At 35.8% G+C, this 22,485-nt stretch overlaps 1 protein-coding gene across 1 annotated transcript in view; it reads left to right on the top strand.

The window, feature by feature from the left end:
- rxfp1 (relaxin family peptide receptor 1) overlaps nucleotides 1-22,485 on the top strand; it is a 96,161-nt gene that overhangs the window by 50,918 nt on the left and 22,758 nt on the right. Inside the window, exons 4-11 of the mRNA XM_008421077.2 lie at nucleotides 7,451-7,556; nucleotides 12,772-12,843; nucleotides 13,330-13,401; nucleotides 17,066-17,137; nucleotides 17,293-17,364; nucleotides 17,537-17,605; nucleotides 17,736-17,807; nucleotides 18,024-18,095. Coding sequence (XP_008419299.1) covers nucleotides 7,451-7,556; nucleotides 12,772-12,843; nucleotides 13,330-13,401; nucleotides 17,066-17,137; nucleotides 17,293-17,364; nucleotides 17,537-17,605; nucleotides 17,736-17,807; nucleotides 18,024-18,095 — 607 coding nt within the window. The remainder of the gene's footprint in view (nucleotides 1-7,450; nucleotides 7,557-12,771; nucleotides 12,844-13,329; nucleotides 13,402-17,065; nucleotides 17,138-17,292; nucleotides 17,365-17,536; nucleotides 17,606-17,735; nucleotides 17,808-18,023; nucleotides 18,096-22,485) is intronic.

Genomic DNA, 22,485 nt, shown 5'->3' with positions numbered 1-22,485 from the left:
TGTGTGTGTGTGTGTGTGCGTGCGTGCGTGCGCGCGTGCGTGCGTGTGTGTCACAGCAGTGTGTGAACGCCACACAGTCATATTTAATGCAGTAGAATATGCTTCCTGATGAGGCTCATTTGTTAAAATAAAAAATGCTTTTTTAAAAACAACAACCTTCAACCTGGCATTAAGCATACTGTTAGTTAAACCCACATTTCTTTGTTATATTTAATTTTTTTATTGGTCTAAGGTAATATTCTAATTTTAAATGTCAGATTTTCAGCAGAAAGTCATCATAATTAACAGAAGTAATGACTGAAAAATAACAATCTGTGTGTAGTTGATTTATATAATGTGTTTCACTTGGTAATAAAGTTATAAAGTTAACATTTTAATTTATTGAGATGGGTCTGTATATATGTGTAGCCGAGGTAACGGGCGACATGAGCAAAAACGGCTGTTCATGTACTGTACATGAAATGTACTGTTTAAAACAGTACAAAGGAAATGTACAAAAATGAAATGTATAAAAGTTAAAAGAATTTGAGTTAATGAGCAGTAAAATATTAAAATATGTTCCTTCTAAATCAACTGCAGAAATAAACTCACTAAAAACAGTCTGATATTTTTCCCATGTTTGTGTAGATACACATACATACATACACTACACTTACTGTTCCATTCATGCTTTTTTATTTCCAGTAAAATATGTATTTGTACTTGATTTCTGTACGCTTGTGATTCTGAAAACAAAAGCTGACAGCTGAGAGAGAATCTTACAGGAACTAATGCTCTGACTCTTCAAGCCGAGTTTGCGGCTGTGAAAATCTCTTTTCATTTCTTGAATGCTGGACGTAGCGTTTTCCCTGACCTGTCTGCTCTCTTCCTTGGTCTTTATGATGCTGCTTGTTTCTTAATGTTCTCTGAAAAACTCTGAGGTCTTCGCAGAAAAGCTACATTTTATTAAGGCAATAGGTCACTCTGGACTTTATTTAAAATTATTTTTAGGGTGAAATGGATCTTAATTTGAAGTGCACTTCAAAAAGTGATAAAAATATTTAAATGTTTGCAAGGTTCTTTGTATTGTTGAGATTTACTTTCCTTCGTTTTTCTTCCAATCCAACATCCTAACCCGTCACTACTTGCAGCCATTTCTGTATTAATTACATAAAGCAATATTGGACCAATCTATTGCTTTTTCTGAAAAAGCAATACAATTTTAATCTGATTAATACATTAGAATCTCATTCATTTTGTCAAACTAGATTATCAATATTCTCCCAGTCAACAGTTAATACATTTGTTTTCTACATGAAGTGACAAAGCCATGAATATGTGTGTGTTTAGTCACCATGCATGTTGTTGAAGGCCTGCTCTTTGACCAGCTGTGGGGGAACTACTTTAAAGACAGTGATTTTGGTCAATCCATGGCATCAACAAAAAGCTCTTAAGTCTGTAGCTTAAGTCAAAACCCAGCAGGAAATCACTACTTCCTGAGGAGAGGATCAAAGGTATGCGTCCGCTGATGATAGCATTATGGCAGCCAATGACACTATGCTAACAGTATGCTCTTTTTCTCCAGACACCCAAAAGTTTTCTCAATCTGTCTTTCTTATTCTACAACAATTTTCAGCCTCTCAGAGGTAAACAAGACTGGGAAGAGGGTTTTTATCCTTCACAGGTTTGAATCCTGTTTGAATCTACGTTTAATGTGTTGGCTCTGAAGTAGCACCAAGTTTAATTCATTGTTTCATTAAAGTTAATGATCGGATGTGCAGCCAGAGAACTGGAGATCGCAAACGTTTTCTACACCAGTGACACAGAGTTGATTTCAACATGACAGCATGCAAGTAATTTTCAGTGTCTTGTGTTAAGATTCTCAGCAGGCGAGGCTTTCGGTGTCTAACATTCCCGTCTCTTTTCGTGCTTCTGCATCTTTTGAGGCTATTAGAGGTCATTCAGCAGGCTGTGAAAATAATGTCGCCCACCACTCAAGAGGTCTCAGAGCTTGGCTTTGTTTATGCTTCACAGACGCAGTGCACGTATCCTTGTTTGTGTCTCATATGCATGTTGACTTCCTCTCCTGACTGTGGTAAAAGCAGCCGCCACAAAGCGCTTAAAGTTGAAGCACTTTGGACTTGCCTCTTGGGCATAAGCCGAAATATCCTGTGTTTGGTTTGATTTACAATAATTTATGTTGTATTCTAGAAGAAAACAAGCTCAATGCTTTATTATATTTTTATTTTCTTCTGTGCTTTCAACTATGTTTGTCAGAAAATCCTGGTTTCCGTTTTTTGTTTTATTTTACCTCATCTTTTCAGGGGGTTTTATATTTGGAGATCCATTGTTGTTGTTTTTTTTGTTATAGAAATTTGTGATCTGTCTGCATAGAAATCAGGCAATTAAAGGTATAATGTGTTCATGAAAAAGCATTTTTCAGACTAGACATGTTAGAACCATGTGACTCCAAGTTTTCTACTCTTCTCTTCACTTTGCATAAAGTTGAGCAAATATTCATATAAACTTAGTAAAGTGTGTCACCATTGTCAGATCTATATTTTTCCTGAATAGTGACATTACATTTTTATCTGCTTGACAAAAAAATCTGTTCAAGATTTTCTCCATTTTTTGTACTGAAGAATATCAACATTAGTGTTCAGTTTAAAATGATTCAGCATTTCACTTCTCCAGTCCAAAGCAGTTCTGAACCGTACTGACAAGGTGTACCTTATAAAATGTCCTGAATATGCATATCTTATCAGAAGTAATAAAAAAGAAAAAAGATGTTTTGTGAGTGACCAGATCTGGAGATATATGTGTATGGACAAAAAAATAATGCAATTTATGTCTCCAGACATCCTTTTTTCAAATGTGTTTATCTAAAAGACAAAAAATATATAAACATGTCTAAAATGTGTTTGAAATTTTGAAGTTGAGCTGAACTGAGCTGGTCTACATGATAACCCTTTTTGGAAATCATTTTTCATCATTCAGATGAGTCATTTTGTTTTCTGCTGTGTCATGGCTGCCAACAGGAGGCTTTAAAAACAATATTTTGCTTCCACTGTTTAGCATTCTGAGTCTGCATCACTGGAGGAGGTGAGCTGCTTATCACCGAGCAGGTCAACGTGAATCCAATCTGCCATCATTCTAATACTTGCATTCACATAAAGTGAATAGCATGTGAGAGATGTCTTCCTCAGTTATTTATAGTTATCTTATAAATAACTATAAGATAAGATCATAACTATAAATGTCTTCCTCAGTTATTTATAGCTATCTTAGCAGAGGGGTTGTATATAAATTATTATATGGTAACAGGACCAACCTATTGGGCTTTGCAAATATATTTATACCATATTTATACATGTATTTTATGTGACCAACACAAAGTGCAACATCATTGTCACATCTGGAGGAAACTTATCATTCCTACATTACCACAGAAGAAGAAAACATGTTGCAGAATGCATCCTGGGTGTCGCTCTTTCGACATGTCATGTTGTTGAGCAGTTTATTGACACCTGTTTTCTGTCCTTTTTATTTCAAGAGGAGTCACGTGTTTGATGAGTCATGTAACCTTGAGCCTCATTCAGTCATAACTGTCTATTTTTAAAGAACCAACTTTAAATTAAATTCTTTAGTGATCTACCCTGACTCATCAAACTGATTTTATCAAAGTCTGATAAACATGACAAATGTTTAAAACACCAACAAGGTCATTCCTAAAGAGCTGTTGGCTAAACGACGTAACAAAGTGGATGGATTTGTTTCTTCGTCTTTATGTTTCCTCAGATGGAAAGATTTAACCCCAACAGTCGTTCTGTCTAAACAGTCATCACTCTGAAACTGGAAGTCATGTTGTTCTCTTGGCACAAAGCTGTGGCTCCTAATCCCCAAGATACATTCATGGAATCAAGATTTATTTGTAAATGGAAGCACAAAAATAAACGGCGAGTGAGAGACATATTTCCATAAACTCCAGAAACATTTAGCTTCCAGACTCCACAAATGATAATGTATCTTAGGTTTGATTTTTTTTTTTTTGCAGTAGAGAGTAAAACATTTGACTCAGGATTTAATATGGAGGATGGGAAGATTACAACACATTTACCTTCTGTCATATTGTATCTTCTTAGTTGTTCCTTTTTTTTTTTAAATCCAAATTTCATTTTGTGGCCCAATTTCCTTATTTTACAAACCAAACTGCACAATAGTTTCTCAAGGCCAAAACAATCCAAAGAAAATCCTATGTGGCCCAGAAACTGTTGTTCAAGACAAATTAACAAACAAGTGTGCAAGACATTAATTATTCAGAAATTGGTGGTTTGATACATATTTATAGTTGTGCAGGCATCCTGGATAATATGTGAAACACAAACAGAAATCTTTACAGTACACATACAATCTATTCCCTGCCAAGGTTATAATTTTAACTTACAATGTGACACTTTTCAGTCTGGTAGAAGTAAATATATTTCCAAACAAAGTATAACTAACTGCGTATGTTTGTAACTTAATGGATGGATATAAAATGTCATCTGATGTTAAATTTACACTTCAGGAATATTTTCCAAACAACACCAAGCCCAAACTTGGTTGTTAATTTCCTTCTGTATTTTTTTGTGTCGTGAAACCCAAATTAAATTGGCTGCCTTCCATCTGAGCTGATCCAGCGCAGCACAGGGAGGTTTGGGGCCATCAGCTGTTTATTTCAAACAGCCAACTCATTTATTGCCAGTGAAAGATTCCCCAGCTGCTCTACCCTCAATTACTACTAGAACAGCTGTAATCTCTTATCTGGTTAGCGTGAATGGACCTCCAGCCATAATTACTTACACTTATTGCGGTCAGGCCAGCGGCTGTTTGGACAGTGATAAAAATTATTGCATTTCTTTTTGCACAGTGAAGATTGGACTGACTAAGATAAAACATGTTGGAGAAGAGTCTTTTTAGATGCTTATGCCATATATAGAAAAGACTGTATAACTGTGTGCCATCAGTTTTAGTGCAACTTATTTTAGGATCTAATTTATTGACATGTTATTGATTTAAAATCTTTCCATCATGAATTTTTAGCTATTTAAAAATCATGAAGATTAATCTCTATTCTGGTTGGTTATATACTGTGTTTAACAGCATTAGCTCTGGTTCAGTTTGGTAAAACATCCCAGACCTTGATCCTGTTCAGTTCACACATTTAATGAATATAAATGCAGTTATTTAACATTCCTTCACTAAGAATCAAGAGCATCTCTTCTTATGGTGAATGCTAATCATGCTGGTCTGAGATAACTCCGCAGCTTCCTATTTTTATTAATTTGGAAAATTTGTGTAATATAGAAAATAAAACTTTGATGAACCATTTCAAAACTTTTCACATGTAATGTTACATTCATGTTTATTTAGATTAAATTAGCTGAAAAAGAAAAAAACTTCCAATAATTTGATTATCCTGAATCTTGAGATCATTATTTTAAACTCTTCCCAAACGGTTTAGTGTTCAAAACTAAATGGTTTGTTTTCATACCTACTCTAAGAAATTTGTTATGATATTTGGATTAGAGAACATTTTTCACATAACTTTTTATGTTTTTTCATAACAGAGATAAAAAACAACATACTTGTAAACAGTGTGTAGTTTTATGATACTACTACACACAGAATAGCATGTAGTTTGCAGCCCACAGAAAAAAAGGTGAGCAGCAGATATCATGAAGGAACCATCACATACTGAACATATATGGATTTAGATTTTAGAAATGCATCTACATCCTGTTTCAGGATAAAGAAATAAATGTTTCTTTATTTTCACTCCAAGGTATTTTTAGCAATCTTTGCTTTGATTGACTGACTTCTTTTTTTTTTTTTTTTGCTCTGGCTTGGGCTTAAGGGTTGTTTCCTTGAAAATGTGAAGCTTATAGGAGATTTTGGCTCTCTACCTCTGCACTTTGTTTAATAAAACCATAATCTGAGCATATTTTCAGCATATAAGAAGCTTGTTTCTGCATTACCTTTGACAGATTTGGCCACACCAGCTTAAAAAGGCATGTTGTGTAATCAAAGCATTATGGAAACGGTCACAATAATTTAGGTATTCATGTTGGGGATTTCTGCTGTGTTTCTCTCAAAGCTCAAAATAAAAATATCCATACATGAAATTAAGACTATGGACATCAACTGAGTTTCTTTTTGTTTTGTTTCTTCATTCATTTTTGGTTTCCTTTTTGGAGCTTTTCACTTGCAGCTGATTGTTTTTTTTTTTGCCCAAATTTTATCTCTGACTCTTCAAAACTTTCAGGTTGGATGCATCAGGCATATGAAGCTGAAATGGATGTTTTTTTATTCAGAGCACATTTGCAACATGCACAATTTAAACCAAACAGATTTGTCTAGATTTGCAATCAACATGTTGAATTATCCCTGTGATTATTCTGCCTGACTTGGCTCCCATGCCCTTGTCTATCCGCTTTAACTCACATTTGAGAATCAATGAAACAGATATGCTCATTAATCTATTCATCAATGCAAAACTGCATAAAAATGTTTAACTTATTGCCTTTCAGCAACAACATATTGCATAAGCAGTTGCATACATTTTGCAACCTTTTTCCATCTTGCACCTGAAATGGTTGTTGCTACTTTCATACCAAGTAGTCAGGTGTTAAGCTGAACTATATTTGCAGCTAAGTGGCACGCAGTATGAATTAGCTATTTAAAAATCATGAAATGGAGCCAATTATAATAAAAGATGGGACATTTCCTTCCTGCGTCTCATTTTGATGACATTACTTGTTTGTTGGAAGTTTTCTTGTGCTCTGAGCATTGTTAGGAAACCTTACCAGAAATTAGAACAAAATAGAAATTATTGAATAAAGTCACAGTTGAGGGTTCATAAAAAAAACTCATCACTAAGGAAATTTGCTCTTTAGAAGTATTTGTCCAAGATCACATAATTTCTAATCAATAATTAGAATACTATTGAAAGTCCATGTGTTTTAGAAACTTTACCTCCAACTGAAACATATAAAATGTGCTATAAAAATAACCTTGATTGATTGAAATATGACTTACTGAAAATGTGTAATTATGTGTGTTAAAATGTGCTGTTCAAATAAAACCTTTTATAAACATTTTGTTGCTTATTTTGCCCTCAAATACTTCCAGGTGTGATGGATTTTTACCCACAGAGATAAATAAATATCCTGTTTTAGTAAATTACATCTTTCATATTTAAAAGGTCAGATCCAAATTGTAATTGTTCATAAAAGCTGGGTTAACCTTCTAATTAAGTTTTTGTAAAACTCTGCTTTACTTTTTTTCCTCTCCTGGTGGTTTAATCTGTAACCTTTCATTCTTCAGCAGGTTGTCATTCCTGCCAGCAGCTCCACTCATAGCTCTGCAGGATGACCATTTGATTGACATGTCCTCTGATGTCCTTTTCCCGCCCCTGTCCCCCGTCTCGCAGTGCTGGGCGTCGTTCCTGAGCTCTGCCAGTGCCGAGACCTGGAGCTGGACTGTGACAGCGCTCAGCTAAGAGAAATCCCCGTAGTGGCGATAAATGTCACCGTGATGTGAGTAGAAAATAACCCCTTCTGTTTTAGGGATGGCCTTTTTTCAGCTTCATAAAGCTCAACAAGTCATTCATCAAAAGCTTTCACTGTCATTTCTTATTGGAAGTGTTGTCATGGATGTCTGCCCTCAAGGACCCCATGTTGGGGGGGAAAAGGTGAGGGCCTGTCGTTGTTGAAAAACGTACTCAAAAACAGAAAAGTGAAGCCTTACCTTGACAAGTGTTTTCACTTTTTCTACTGCGTAATAACCACATAACCTAAATTAACCACAATTGTACTTTCTTAGTTGATATTCATATCATATAAAAATATATTTTTTGAGCATTTAACAGTTTCAGTGGAGAAGAAGCTAAAGATGATCAGTTCAGTCATCTGAAAAAAACACACTTTTAGATTTAGGGTTTTACGAATCAAACTAAAGTTTGATCTGCTAAAAATCAGCCCCTTATTGAGAAATGATTGCTTGTTGGAGGTGTGGACTCTGTTGAAGTTCTAGACAATTGGACCTGATTGTACCTAATTGCTTTTGGCCATGACGTATGTAATGCACTACAGCTCAATGAAGCTTTGCAGCTAAAATGTTTTAAATGTTTCCTATCCTCCAGTTTAATTGCTCAATATTTGAAAGTGCGAACAACACAGACTGAATGGCTTCATTTACTTCCTCTACTGCCATTTCCAAACTACAGCCCTATACACAGATTGCAATTTGAAAACAGCTAGAGCTGAAGAAACAGCTAGCTAAAGAAATCAACCTCAATGGGAGAAATCCAAGATGGAGCATTGAAGGGAAATAAAAATCAAGCGGAACGAGGAGGTGAGCAGACTGACTAAAAATTATTTATAAATCTAGTCTGAAGTGCACAAAACACAACAGATTCCACACTGTAGTTAAACAACAACAAAGGAAAAGTGTAAAATAATTATCCAGTCACTTAAATAATCACATTAGCAACAACATCAACGTATCTGTATGATTTTGTTCTTCTGTTATGACTGTGTGGAGACTGGAAAGTTGAACTCTTCATGTGTTTGTTGCTCTGCTCACTTAAGGTCCCACTCCAGGATTTCAAGGTTAGGTCAGAAACTTGACTGGATCATTTTTTTCAGCCATTCTGTTTCAAAATTGCTGCTGTGTTTAGGATCGTTGTTCTGTTAGTTTGAGCCTGAGCTCAAGCTGGCAGACAGGTGACCTGAGTTGACCCCAGAATATTTTAGTATACAGAGGAGTCCATGATGACTGCAAAGTACCCTGATAGTGTGGCGGCACGTCATGACTGACTGTCAGAGTCGGGTGTTTATTGTGTTTAGTTTTCTCCAAACGTGGAGTTCTCCACTTTGGTTACGTCTGTCCTTTGGACTATTTCACTTTGTTACTGCAAATCTTTAAAAACTTTTTAAAGTAGCATGTAATTGCGACATGAAAGGCAAAACATTCATGTTTTCAACACTTTATTTTACAATTAAAAGTTTGAAAAGTGTGTTGTGTGTGCATAAAATCCAGCCAAACCTCGTACCTTCAGAAGTCACCTAAATAAAGCGGTTTGATTTAATCTCAGTAAATGTTCATTTTATGGCTACTTTATGTAAATCTGTAATGAAATTCAAATAAAATATACTTTGCCACAAAATGTGAAAAAGAATAAAAGAGCAAGAAGACTTTTGGAAGGAACTACAGCTGCTGAGTTTTTGTCATGTTGCTGGCATGTCCACTTTGGAGAAGATTGGCGGCTGTCTCTAATGGCTTCCACTTATAAATAATCTATGTCACTGTAGAATGATGGACTTCAGATTATTTGGAAGTGACTTCATAATTCTCCCAGAAACAATTGGTTCCTAAATGTCACTTCTGATGTCTTTCCCGATGGCAAGACATCTGCAGACCTGCCAAATCGTCTGGTTATTAATAGGTTGTCACGGTGATCAGGATAAGATACTCAAATTAATTTGATCAGCATCTTTCCCATGTTGGCTTTTGTTTATATTATTGTGTGTTTTTGTATCCTCCTTGCTAGATTTAAATAATCGTACCACCTACTAAAAGAAAAGACAGTTTTCCAGATATCAGCAGGTTGTACATCATTTCTCTGTAACTACCTCCATGTCTCGCTTGCGCTAAAGTCAACGCCTTTCCACAGTGAGACTGTAAAGGCTGAGAGGAGAGTAATTTAAGTTCAGATTGTACCTCTGCTCCTATATCTTTGTAATGACTCTGTTGATTCTTCCAGCCATGTACTTTTCAGCTTTCAAATCTCACTGATTTCATTCATCAAGACTCTCCCAGCAGATGAGGATCTTTTCTGTAGTTTCACCAGACCTGCATTTATGTTCAAAATTATAGCAACCTATTTTTTTTTTTTAACTGAGTAATGTTATGGCTCTGATTTTCATACAAATGGGTTGGAAACTGTAAACATGAGTAAAAACCTACCGATACATAAAACGGCATCTGTTTTTCCATCTCAAACATCTACTGTATAAACTTTAAAGTGGTCAAAGGTTTTGCTTTTATCAGCTCATGAAATGTTGGACCATTTTTGTTAAAGTTGGTCAGTGTGTTCGTAAACAAATGGTAACATATTTGGGTTGTTCTTTCAACAATAAAGGTGCATTACGGGGGTTTTGGCAGACTACTTGACTTTACATTTTCATCTCCTAACTGTTGCAGTCCTTCACATGTAACTGTAGATCTTTAACCACTATGGAGCTCATCACTGGTTAAATGTTTGCACGAATGCTGGTTTTCCATTTTTTTCTAGCTTTTGTGGTTTAGTTTTGTGCCAAAAAATTGATTCACACAAGAATCCCGATTCTCATGTGAATCGATTTTGCTGCAGCGAAACAGAGGATACAGGGAGGGAATAATTCTATATAAGCTCTGAATATTATTCAGAACTTGATAAATGCAAATAAGACACTTCAATGTCTCCATGTGTCATTATGCTTTGCAGAGCAGAATGACCATAATGATCCTTTGCATGCTTATAGATTTAAGCAGAAATAATTATGAATAATAGTTTTTAATTGAATATTGATTTTATCAAATTGTGGCACCAAAAATCAGAATCAAGTCGAATCATGACCCAGTAAAAGACTCCCAGCTCTACTTAGTTTCTGCTTTTTCAGATCATTTTATCTGGGAATGCTATCATGTTCTACACTTTATGTGTTCCTTAATTAAGCCCTGCTTTAGTTCTGAATTATATATGGAAGAACCAATTTTATTCAAGTGTTCAGAGAGGAATGTATTATAACCAGCAAGTCCTGCCTTCACCCTGAAATGAGAGCCACTTGTTTGACCCCTCTGTTTCACAGAATGAATGGCTTCACTGATTGAGCTCTGCAATCCTGGTATTTTAAACACACCCCTTTTTAATTAATGATTTTATTATGCAGAATTGGCACCATGCACGTCTGGTCTGTTGATTTTCAATTGCTCTACAGCTACTGGTGCTAAAATATGTACTTCCACCATAAACGGCAGTCGATCTGGCTGTGCTGTTGCACTCTGAATGTTTTCAACAAAACTGTGAATCGGTGAATTTCGTATCTGCTCGAGTGTGTAAACTTCTCTTTCAACATTTGTTGGGTTTCTGAAAAGCTGAGTGTGTAACTCCAGGATGTAAGCAGCTCTCCAGCTGGCCTTGTCTCACATCATAGCAGATGTTGAACGCAGCCAAAAGCAATGGAGCATATGTCTTTGTCCATTCATCATCAATGCAGAAAATCCAATGTATAAACCACATTTTGAAGTGAAAAAAATCTAAGCAGAAACAAATAATAACTCATTTGGAGTGAAGCTAAAAGCTGGCGAACAGTCTTTTGTTTTTGGGACATTATTTTTGTCAAACATCAGACAGATAAATTGTTGTTTGAAATAGTGGAGAAACATTGCATTGCATTGGGAAATTGAAAAAATAAAATGGCTAAAGTGGAGTCCTAGTCACGTCTGATAAATTACTTCCCTTTCTGTCCTTTATAAAACCAGGCATGTTGCTGGTCAGTGTGTGAAAAAGTCAAGATGCTGTGTTTGACTGTCATCTTAAGTTTTACAGTTTACCAGAACAGAAGAGCAAAAAAGATTGTGTTATAATTTCCCCAGAGTCCATAAGTGAACACAACCAAAAGTCTGGTGTAACTACAAGTGATGAAATTACACTTTAGTGACATTCTAATCCATTCAAAAGCTTGGAAGCAAAAACAGAATCAACTGGAAGATTTTGAGTCTCTTGATAAAACTGAGTTTGTAAGATGGATCAGCAGCTTGACCAGGTGCAGCATGTTTATAGTTGTAATTTTCTAACTGCTGACCAAGTGTGAAAAAATGTAAAAAAAAAAAAAAATTCATCAGGCTTTCCTTTGGTGTTTGTGTAATAAATCATTTGAAAATTTCTGTCTGACGTTATTTGCCTTGCCTTATATTCAATAAATATACGTATATTCTAGAAGAACGAAGCAAACATTCGAAAAAGGCGAAATTATGTTAAGAATGTGGAATGAAAATCTCATCTTTTGCAAATGGAGATGGAAAAAGATAATTTGTGTGAGGCATTTTAATGGTTTTTATAATGAAAGGACTATTTTAATTTCATGTCAAAGACCAACTCAAAATAGTGAATAATTCTGGAAGGAAAATGAAAAACGGTTTTCAAACGTTTTACAAAGCAAGCATTTGTATTCAGTCCGTTTGAATGAAGGTCCATCTTTCCACAGAGAAATTACCTTACATGTACAACCACAGCTACAATGGGGTGGCTTAGGTCACAGCTTATTCATGTATTACAGGGGCTTAGTCAAAGTCTAGAGCTAAATCCAATCTGACTGGAACTGAGCCATTTCACAAAGATGGGCAAAGATGTTGTCTAGCTGGCAAAGCTGGTAGAAAAATACTATAAAAGACATGGAAATTGTGGTTCTACTATGCATTTACTCAGGGAGGCTGGATGCATTTGTCAAATGGTTCACCTTTTTACTGCAAAAGATTTTCTAAATAATGCATCATTTCCTTCCACATTGCTGACATGCATTACTTTGTGCTGGTTTGACAAAAATCCCATTAAAATATGTTGAAGTTTGCAGCTGCTACATAACACAATGTAGAAAAAATCCTGCAGGTTAATAGTTTGGCAAGGCTTTAATTATTTTAATCATTTTTAATGATAACTATAAAGTGGTCTGAACACTAACATAATCATAATTCCTTCCCATTTCTCAGGTCCTTACAAAGAAACAGACTTCACAGGCTGAAAGCAAAAGGATTCTTTAACTATCAAAGCCTTCAGAAACTGTGAGTTTCCATCATCCTCTCTCCAAATACACATAAACTAAAGTTACTTAAACCCTGTGCAGGAGACGTAGCTGCAGACGTTATGAGCCTTGGAAGGCTGTTGGGCATGCTGGCAGTGTTGATTGTTCTGCCGTGCGTATGGATGCTTTTGCCACTGACTTGTGCTGTTTATCAAACTTGCACAGTGTCACTGTGAGGACAAGTCTAATCCTTTGACAAAACATGTTTGGCGTTGTTGGGATTGTGGGTTTAAATCGATTTAAAATGTCTATTATGTTTACATAAACAAGACGACTGAATAGCTGTTAGACAGTAAAATATAATACCAACATCCAACAACACCAGGATGTTACCTCCACATTTAGGCCTAACTGTATATAAGCAGATTTCTTTGTCAGTCAGCCCAACCATATTTTGGCAACGTGCCTGTTTTTGTTTGCTCATTAATTCATCAGCCTCAATATGTTTCTGTGCCTCTTTTTGTAGATATCTACAGCACAACAATATTCAAGATGTGAATCCTGATGCATTCAGAGGGCTTCATAATCTGACAAGACTGTGAGTAAAGTAATAGTTTTTCTAATTACTAGATGTTTATTGTAATTAGATTATTGTAACTTTTAACAGCTCTGTCACAATTCTGATTCTAACCTCAGATCATAAATGTGTGTGTGAGAATAAGTTCCTTTTGTATTAAAATCAAACTCTTATTTCATAAAACATGACCACAGTAGCTTGTCAGCTCTGATTCCTGGGAGGTAGAAATATTAAATATCGCAGGTAAGAGACACAGATTCAGCTACGGGTGAAAAGCTGATCAGGTTTAATGCAGTAAGGAGAGAAGACAATGGCACAACCACCAAAACAGGATATTCTATTCATAACACTTATTCACAGTCACAGATTTTGAAACAAACTGTTGATGTCAGCAGTATGATGGTGGCAAGTTTTTCTGGAAGAAAATATGTTGTTTTTACTTTTATGTACTCTGTAACTGTAAGTCTGAAGATGTACGTCTTTTTTTCCTGTCAGTGTTTGTGCAAAATAAACAAAACTGAATGTTCAGAGACGTTGACTGTATATCAAAATGTATATTTTTAGTTTTTTATTTATTCAATAAAAACAATAAATAAAAAGTAAAACTGAAGCATGTGTTAGTTGTGACTTGCATGAGAGCAGAGAGCAGATATTCCCAGGTCTGTAAGTACTTATAATGTGAGCCATGAATGAATAAATGCTAATGGTCAAGTAAAGCAGGTGTGAGTATAAACTTGAACTGCTTTGTAAGTAAATAAATAAAAGTTGATCAAACTAAATGACTTCATTGAGAGACAGTGTCCAGTAGATAATGACTTATGAAGCACAGTAGCACAAATAAACCCTTATTATTAAAACATATGCTACATTTACTGCAGGTTTTAATGAAAAACAAAAAATAAAACGTAAACAAAAATCACTAAAAACTGAACAGAAAATAAAATTCTCCTTCAAAAATATTAATCATAAGAATGGACATTATTGAGCTCATTTTAATTGATCGTGTGATTAATTGATTAGTTGCTTATTGCCAGTAACAATACTGGTCAGAACTGGAGCATAAAATGATTTTATAACTTAGAAAAGTGAATTTTGTTTTTTTTTTAATATTTTTGTATCTGAGATGGAAATAAACATTATTATTTATATCTATGACACTGTAACCCATATGCTCAAACTATGAGGTCATCATCATCGTCTTGACATACAAATAGGAACCTTTCAGGACGACTTTAAGTTTTTATATGTGTGTAAATTTAACTAAGCACCTCCAAAAAGGTTTGATTGTTTGAAAAATGCCAACACAAAGAACTGAAGGTGGAGCACAGCAGTCCAGGTTGAGCTGGAGAGATTTTCTGTGAGTCAAGGTGTCGGAGCAGGATGCCAAAATCTGAACTGGTGCAAAGCTTACTTTTCTGGTGGCTGTAGATGAATGAGCAGAGCCGACACAGGCTGGCTTTCACAGAGATAGGGAGGCGAGTCGGGGAGGAGCAAAGCTGGCTGGTGTTCAAAGAGGAGAAAACTGAGAGGCTGGAGCAGAGCAGAGAAATGACTGAAAACTCTTCTAGACAACAAAGAGTAGCCAGCTACAGCGTAATCCCTCAAGAAATAACGGTTGAAGAGTTTCCGAGCTCCAGTACTGCACGTTTACTGCAGGGCTTGATTAGTTATTTAATGCGTAAAGGCCGTGAAGAAAAATGTAATGTTTTACCAAGACAAAAACGACAGAAATTGAAACATAACAAATTTACATATGCTGAAAAAGACACAATCATTAAACTTTAACTGTTTTAGATCAGTTAGGACCAGAAAACTTCACTCTATTTCCTAGATGTCATTTGCTGGTAACACTTTTTTTTCACTTTATACACATTCTCACAGCTTATTTTAAAAATTGTTTCTGTCATTATAAAACATAAAAAAATAAATTCAGCACCTTTGAACTAACTTGGAATGTCATATTTTATCAAAGTTTGAAGACACCTTAACCTTTTCAATAAGATTTCATAGTCACACAAATCAAACATCTGTAATACTGCACGTTATTTTCAGCCACGATGTACAGGACCTAACTTTTCGACCCGCCCCCCTCTGGAGGCGGATGACATTGATAAAACACTCCGTGTCAAATCCAAAGGGATTTGAAGATAATCTGGACAATTTTACAGAAATCTGACTTAACAAAAATATGCTGTAAACCTGCAAGGACCTGTCAATACGAAGGTGTAGTCTCTCCACCTTTCATTACATTTTTTTTGTATCTCACTTTGACACGTCCTTGAATAGGCCACAAAGGCCAGAAATTCTTGCTTTATTAAATGCATCTTTCTCACAGAAAATGAAATCCTTCTTTTTATTACCCATTTGATCTACTGCTCTCTGCTCTTTAGCGATGCAAAACCTTATTCCTGTAATATAGAGATGAAGACTAAAATACATCTTAGTTGACTGGGAAGTAATCGATATTGTCAATGTACAATATACAGGATGTGAATGAAGGTTTGGGTAAAACATCACAGTTGTGATGTTTATAATACATTTATGGTTAGACATTAACATACATTCATCATATTCATGCATGTCATGCACATTTAGACTTTTATGGCTGCATTTGAGCAGCTCTTTTTCATACCCAATGTTTAAAAAAAAGAAATTTGAATGATTTTAAACATAGGAAGTGGCTGCACGATTTCTCCCAAATTCCTGCATGCAGACAGACTGAAGTGTATACATTCATCTTCAGTAACATTTAAGTAAATGTCTATTAGGAAGCTTTGCTTTGACAACACGCTCCGGACGAGTTGTTTAAATGATTGCTTTTGTCTGGCACAGACCTGACTGTAATTATAGTCCATATTTTTCTATAGTGTGAGGCCAGAGCCATTCTGAAACCGTCAATGAAACATAATTTGTCCATCATTGTTCCTTAGTAACAGCAGATTTTATTGAATTTTTACCCATATGACCAAAAATGTCAGCCTAATCTGGAAGAAAATTGGTTTGAATGATCAAAACAATCCAAGACTCGCCAAGTCTCTCATGAATTAGGCAGCAGTATCACTGTCCGCAGAGAGTTGAGTTATTCAGCATGGACTGAGAGGGTGCAAAACAATAAAATAACTTTTCCTCCAAACCTGACGCCTTTCAGATTGACTGATATTTGTAGCTTCCTACACAAGGCAAGAGGAATGTCAAGTGGGATAAAGCTGGAGCTGTTTCATTGTTGAGTTTTTCTAAATTTGTTGTTGACTTTGCCTACTTGACCACCCCTGGTTGTTTGGAAGTGTTGTATTCTTCGGTGCCACATGTTTGCACTGGTCACTTGCTCAATATTGTTTTTTAAGAGAGAACATGAGAAGAGGAGAGAAAACTGCAGTAAACAGTCTTCACCCACATATTCACCCATGTCAAGCTACTTGAATAATTCTTAACCAAACATTCAACACAGATGTTGAATTTTATTCAACTAAAAGTTTATAAAACAACCAAGTAAATTAGTGTTTAAAAATTAACTTTATAAAAAATTTATTTATTGGAAGCTACGTGTGCTAAACGTTTTCAAAGTTAGCAAAACGCTAATGACTAAGTATAAGTTTCTGACTGACGCTGAATACAGGCTTAGCTTTGCTTGTTAGTTTCATGTGTCGTATACAGAGTAAGGTAACATTTTATTTATTTTTTTCAGGTACCTGAGTTACAACAAGATAACAGTATTGATGCCAGGAGTGTTCAAGGACCTGCACAAGCTGGAGTGGCTGTGAGTCAACAGCTTTCATGTTCTATTGTTTCCTGTTTCCTCTCATCCTCCTCTCAGTGTTATATTATACACCACACGTATCTCTACTGAGGCGGTTTTATCCGAATCAATGATCCAACAATAAGGAGGAAACAATATCCTGTTTGTCTTTTCAGGATCCTGGAAAACAATAATATCCATCAGATATCTGCCATGACATTTTCAGGACTGAACTCTCTTGTTTTACTGTGAGTTTCTGCCCTTATATTATATATTTGATCTTTTACTTTCATCTCAAGTTTTTTTGGACTATTTGAAGTGGTTGTTGTTAGAGTTGTTCTTCCCCTGTTAAGAGTAAAAGTGTCTGAACATGAAGAAGAAATGAGCGACACTGTGTTTCTTTTTGTCTCTGATTGACAGGGTTTTGTTGAACAACTCCCTGGCAAAGTTGGATGACATCTGCAGGGAAATGCCCAGACTGAACTGGCTGTAAGTGGGATGTCAGAAAATATCACAAACTGTCCTCTCATAAAAGTGACAAGACCTTTGATGGGTTTATTCTCTCTGTTTGTGTGTCTATCCCCACGTACTCTCTGTTTTCCAAAACATGTCCTTGCAGGGACTTGGAGGGAAATCTAATTGAAAAAATTGGAAATGCTTCTCTCCATTCATGCACCATGTTGACAGTTCTGTAAGTGTAAATTTGCATAATTTAATTCATAGCTAAGGCAAAGGCTTGCTCTCAAAATATTTACTTCTGACTTAAGCTTGCAAATCCTACCCAGATTCACTCAAAACTGAAGCCACCTTGTAGCCAGAGCATGAAGTCAATACAGGCGATTCATTAAACGGAAGGAAGAGGGTCGAGGAACAGCGGAGTAATTCAGTGTTTATTGACTTTTCCCAGGGTGTTGCAGCGAAACAGGATCAGCTACATACACGAACAAGCATTCTCAGTCCTCCAAAAGCTCGGAGAATTGTAAGTTCCTTTCATCATTTATTTTATTTTCAAATCGCACAGAGAAACTATTCTCAAAATAAAAAGAGACAAAGTTTGAATTGCTTTTGAGAAAAAGGCTGAACGAAACACGTTAACATGTGGATCACTTTGAAAAGCGTCACATATTGTGTCTTCCAGTTCAAGGACATTATCAAAACATTATCATGGAGTGTTTGAAGGAGTGTGTGAAGATCAAGGGAACAGGACGTTGTGAAGGAGAGCAAATTTTAAGGGAAAGATTTCACAATGTCTAATGATCTCACAGTTATGATGGAGGCTTCATTGAACAAACTCATGACTGTTTTGTTCTACTTGCAGTTAAATTGAGGCTGAATATGATCGTTTAGATTAGCTACTTTGTTGGGGCGCATTAGTTTTATCCTTTGAAATGTTTTTGCCACTGCGATATATATTTCAGCTAATGTTCCCATTTTAAGAGCATTTCTTTTCTCTACAGGAGGATTGTTTTGATTATGATGAACTCTTGACCTTTCTGTTTCTAGAACTACAGATTTGTTCTCCTTCACTAACTTTCTTAACTGTCACAAAGTTTCTCACAAAGTAATGTTTTGTTTTTATTGAATTTTCTCCAAATGTCTGAACCCCGGAGGATATTTTTTCTGTTTCTCATTGAGTTCATGACTTTTCCTGGAGTGTAGTTTTTCCAACTGAAAAACAAAGTAAAAAAATAAACAATAACTCATCAGAGGCCATTGTCATTCAAGTGCTGTACTACATACCTCCCCAAAAATAATACATCAAATATGTCACAAAACAAGTTTCTTCTTATATACAGGTCAATTTGAATACATTAATATTTAATTAAAAAGTTTAATTAGTTAGATTGAAAACATATTTATATAGGGATCAATCACACTCACAGTGATATATCAAGTTTTTATTTATCTTAATTTTGATCATTATGGCTTACATGCAGCTTCTGAACTTTGGAATATTATGGAAAAACAGTTGTGTTCTGAAATGGGATCGTACTAAAACATTTTTACCCTGAACTACAGTATTTACACTCACTGCTTGGTCAAAACTTCTTTTGCATAAATTACCGTAATTAATACAGCATAAAATGAAGACAATCAATTCATAGCTCAAGGAAGTTTAGGGTTTTATTTAATATTTATTTAGCCTTTAGTTTACCAGGTAGAATGTTGGAAAGCAGTTTATTTACAAACCTGACATGACAGAAAAAATACAAAAACACATTTGAACAGAAAAACCTCAGTGTGTTTGTTCTCTTTGTAACTGAAGTAGTTAAAATCCTGGATGCCATCTTGAAAAAATATTATTTTATTAATCTAACATTTCTTAGCATGTGATTGTGTGTTTTTTGTTAGCTGTAAAAAAACTTAACTCTGTTTTTCAGTGTGTAAGAAAAATGATTTTCACTTTCTGAATAATGAAGGAAATTAAATGAACTTGTCATGTGGTGGGGGTGATGGTGGTGAGATTTAACGCAGGAGACCCAGATGAAGATGATGTTGAAGAATTTAATGAAGGTTGTAGCAACAATCCAGTCAGGCAGCACAGCAGGAGCTATAGCACACAGCTAATAACCGGTAGCAACTAACTAGGAGACTGAATACGGGAGCTAAGCTAAGGATTTAAACAGTGCGACTGGAGAGCTAGATGTAAGACGTACAACATACGACAACGATCCGACAAGAGACAAAGACAACAGGTGGACTTAAATACACTCAGGGGTAATCAAGGGAACGAGACACACCTGGGAAACAATCAACGGGGAAGATGCAGAGGCTCACAGGAAACAGGACCACACAGAAAAACCTCAAAAATAAACACACAGAAACATGGACCATGACAGAACTACCTTTCTAAACTATTGCGATTTATTGAAATGCTCCTCTAAACTGAGCATATTTAACCTTTACAGCCAGCATTATACCAGGTGTCTACTGTTTTACTTTTCAGACTGGGTATTATTTGTCCTGCTTCTGTACAGAGGACACCATTCCACTCCTGTTGTTTGTATATTTCTGGCTTAGAGACGTGCTGCGTGTGCCTGCAGATGTGAACCTTTTACTTCAGATCCTGTCTCCCTCTTGAGTTTTGAATAGTGCCCTCTTGCATTTATCTTCATAGCATCCCCCCAACTGTATGTTCCTTTCATTTTCTGTGCCTCACTGTTGCCTGTACAAAGCTGATAAATGCCTCATGAGATTTAGCATCTCCTGTTCCAGGGACCTGTGAATCTTTTATGCTCCTCTAGCTGTAACTTCGATAGCCGGAGGCAACATATTGTCTGTTCTCATTCTCCAGAACACACCGAGGGAAATTTTCTTAAATTTAGCAGTAATGTCGCTTTGGAATAAAGGCTGAACTACTTAAAATTAGTTGGTCATATCTCAAGATCACTGTGACACTTTTTGTCCTGCCTGAAATATAAAAAATAGGCTGCAGACATTTAACAGCAAGGGGGTAATTGAAGCTTTTATTTTTCCATGCTGGATATTTGAGGGACAGAAATGTGTCATCTGTAAAATTTAAACATTAGCGCCGTTATTGTAACATCAGACACACCTTCTTTGTGTAGGCTGTGAAAGCTTCAGGCTAATTCCTTAAGAATCCAACTGTTTGGGTTTGACTTTGAGACTTTGGAATAAATTAACTTAGCGGGAAATATTTTAGATAACGTCAAGCTCTTTACTTTTATTTTCTTCTTGCAAATACTGTTTTGTATCCTTTTGTCCAAGATAAAGCCTTCCATGGCTCTTTAATTATCGCTAAATCCCATCAAAGCAAAATAACCAATGTTGTTTTGTTTCTTCTTGACTCTGTAGCCAAAAGCCAGTTACATTTTGCATGACTTTATTTATTCAGTTGTACTCACAACATAATTATATGCTCACCAATAATGGACATTTCTGCAAACTCTAAGAATGTCTTTTGTCAACTTTATTAAACATACAAAGTGTTGATAATGGCTGCCGGTTATTTAAACAAGAAAAACAGAGAGAATGCATCTCGCAGCTCTGGCTGCTGGAAAAAAGTCAGTTTTAGTATTTTATAAATGTTTTTTAGCTACATGCATTGAACTGTAATTTGCTATAACAATAAATCTTCACTACAAAGACTTCAAAGAATGAAGATAAATTATGATGTAACATTAAAGCACTGCTTACATCATCGTACCTTAATCAAGTTAAGATATCTCAAAGGCAACATTTATCTTTATGTTTCTGCATCTTAAGATTCCTTTCTGGTTAAGAAGGTTGTGAATCTTTCCTGCTATATTTGTGGTGCAGCAGGTTTATTTCAAACAAAGCTAAGCATGAAGACACTAACATTTCATTGCCAGTGTACTTGCAAACTCATATGTTAGTGTTATGGGGAGTATCGAACGACAACGAAAGGCGAAAGTTTCCTGCTGCTTGTGGTGAAATCCAACACATGGGACAGAATAGTAACACTTTGTATGTTTAATAAAGTTGACAAAAGTACAACAGTGAAAAAACATTTGTTCCATATAAAAACATTTCTCAAATTTCTTGTATTGTGTTGCTAGCCACATTGAGTCCCGCGTAGGACAGCAAGCAGTTGTCGCCTCATAGCATTTGTTCCATAGGAAATGAATGGAGGTGGAGCGATATCACCTCCTGCGCTAAAGGTGACCTATGTTGCTTCCTTGAACAGGTTAGGGTAGGTCTTCATTTAAAACATTTCATTACGTTTTTTGCACAAAATCACTCTTAGTTTTCAGTCTGCTCAGTTCTGCCTCTTTTCAAAATGAGCCATTTTAGGCCCTTTTGTCACTTTGGATCCAAATAAGTTGCTGCTGGTTACGCCCCCAAAATCAATGTGAAAATTTTCTGCAAACAGAGCCACAATTATGCCACTGTACATCTTTGAAAACCAAAAGTAGAACCTCCTGCACAGTCAACAAAAACACAGAAGGTGGTTTCTGGATGATAAACAAAAAAACGTGTCTTTTTCCACAGACTTTGCAGCTCATACAGCTGTAAAACCAGCTAACCAAACTTTGCTGGAGCTCCACGTGTGTTGCTAGGTAATGGGCTTGGCTAAGATGGGGTTGCCAAGTAACCAGGCAGTGTCCTTTTTTATCTTATGTTATCTTATGTTTATTTCAGGCTTGTTTTCCAGATCCATAAAAACAATAACTTATTGCCAAAAATCAACTGTGTAGAGGTTTTTTAAGCACTTGGGCTGTTTTAGAAGCAGGAGAGACCCAAATGGAAATATGAAAATATGCAAAAAGTGAATTTGCAGAATAGGTCCACTTTAAGCCCTTTAGTTTAGCACCCTTTGTGTTTAGCTCAGCTAACTTGGCCTTCTTCCCACAGTTTCCCTGCATACTCTTCCACAGATGTGCAAC

The sequence above is a fragment of the Poecilia reticulata genome, linkage group LG10 (genome assembly GCF_000633615.1).
Source record: "Poecilia reticulata strain Guanapo linkage group LG10, Guppy_female_1.0+MT, whole genome shotgun sequence".
NCBI lineage: Eukaryota > Metazoa > Chordata > Actinopteri > Cyprinodontiformes > Poeciliidae > Poecilia > Poecilia reticulata.
The sequence above is the reverse complement of the archived record's forward strand: the minus strand, read 5'-3'. Positions and strand labels throughout refer to the sequence as shown.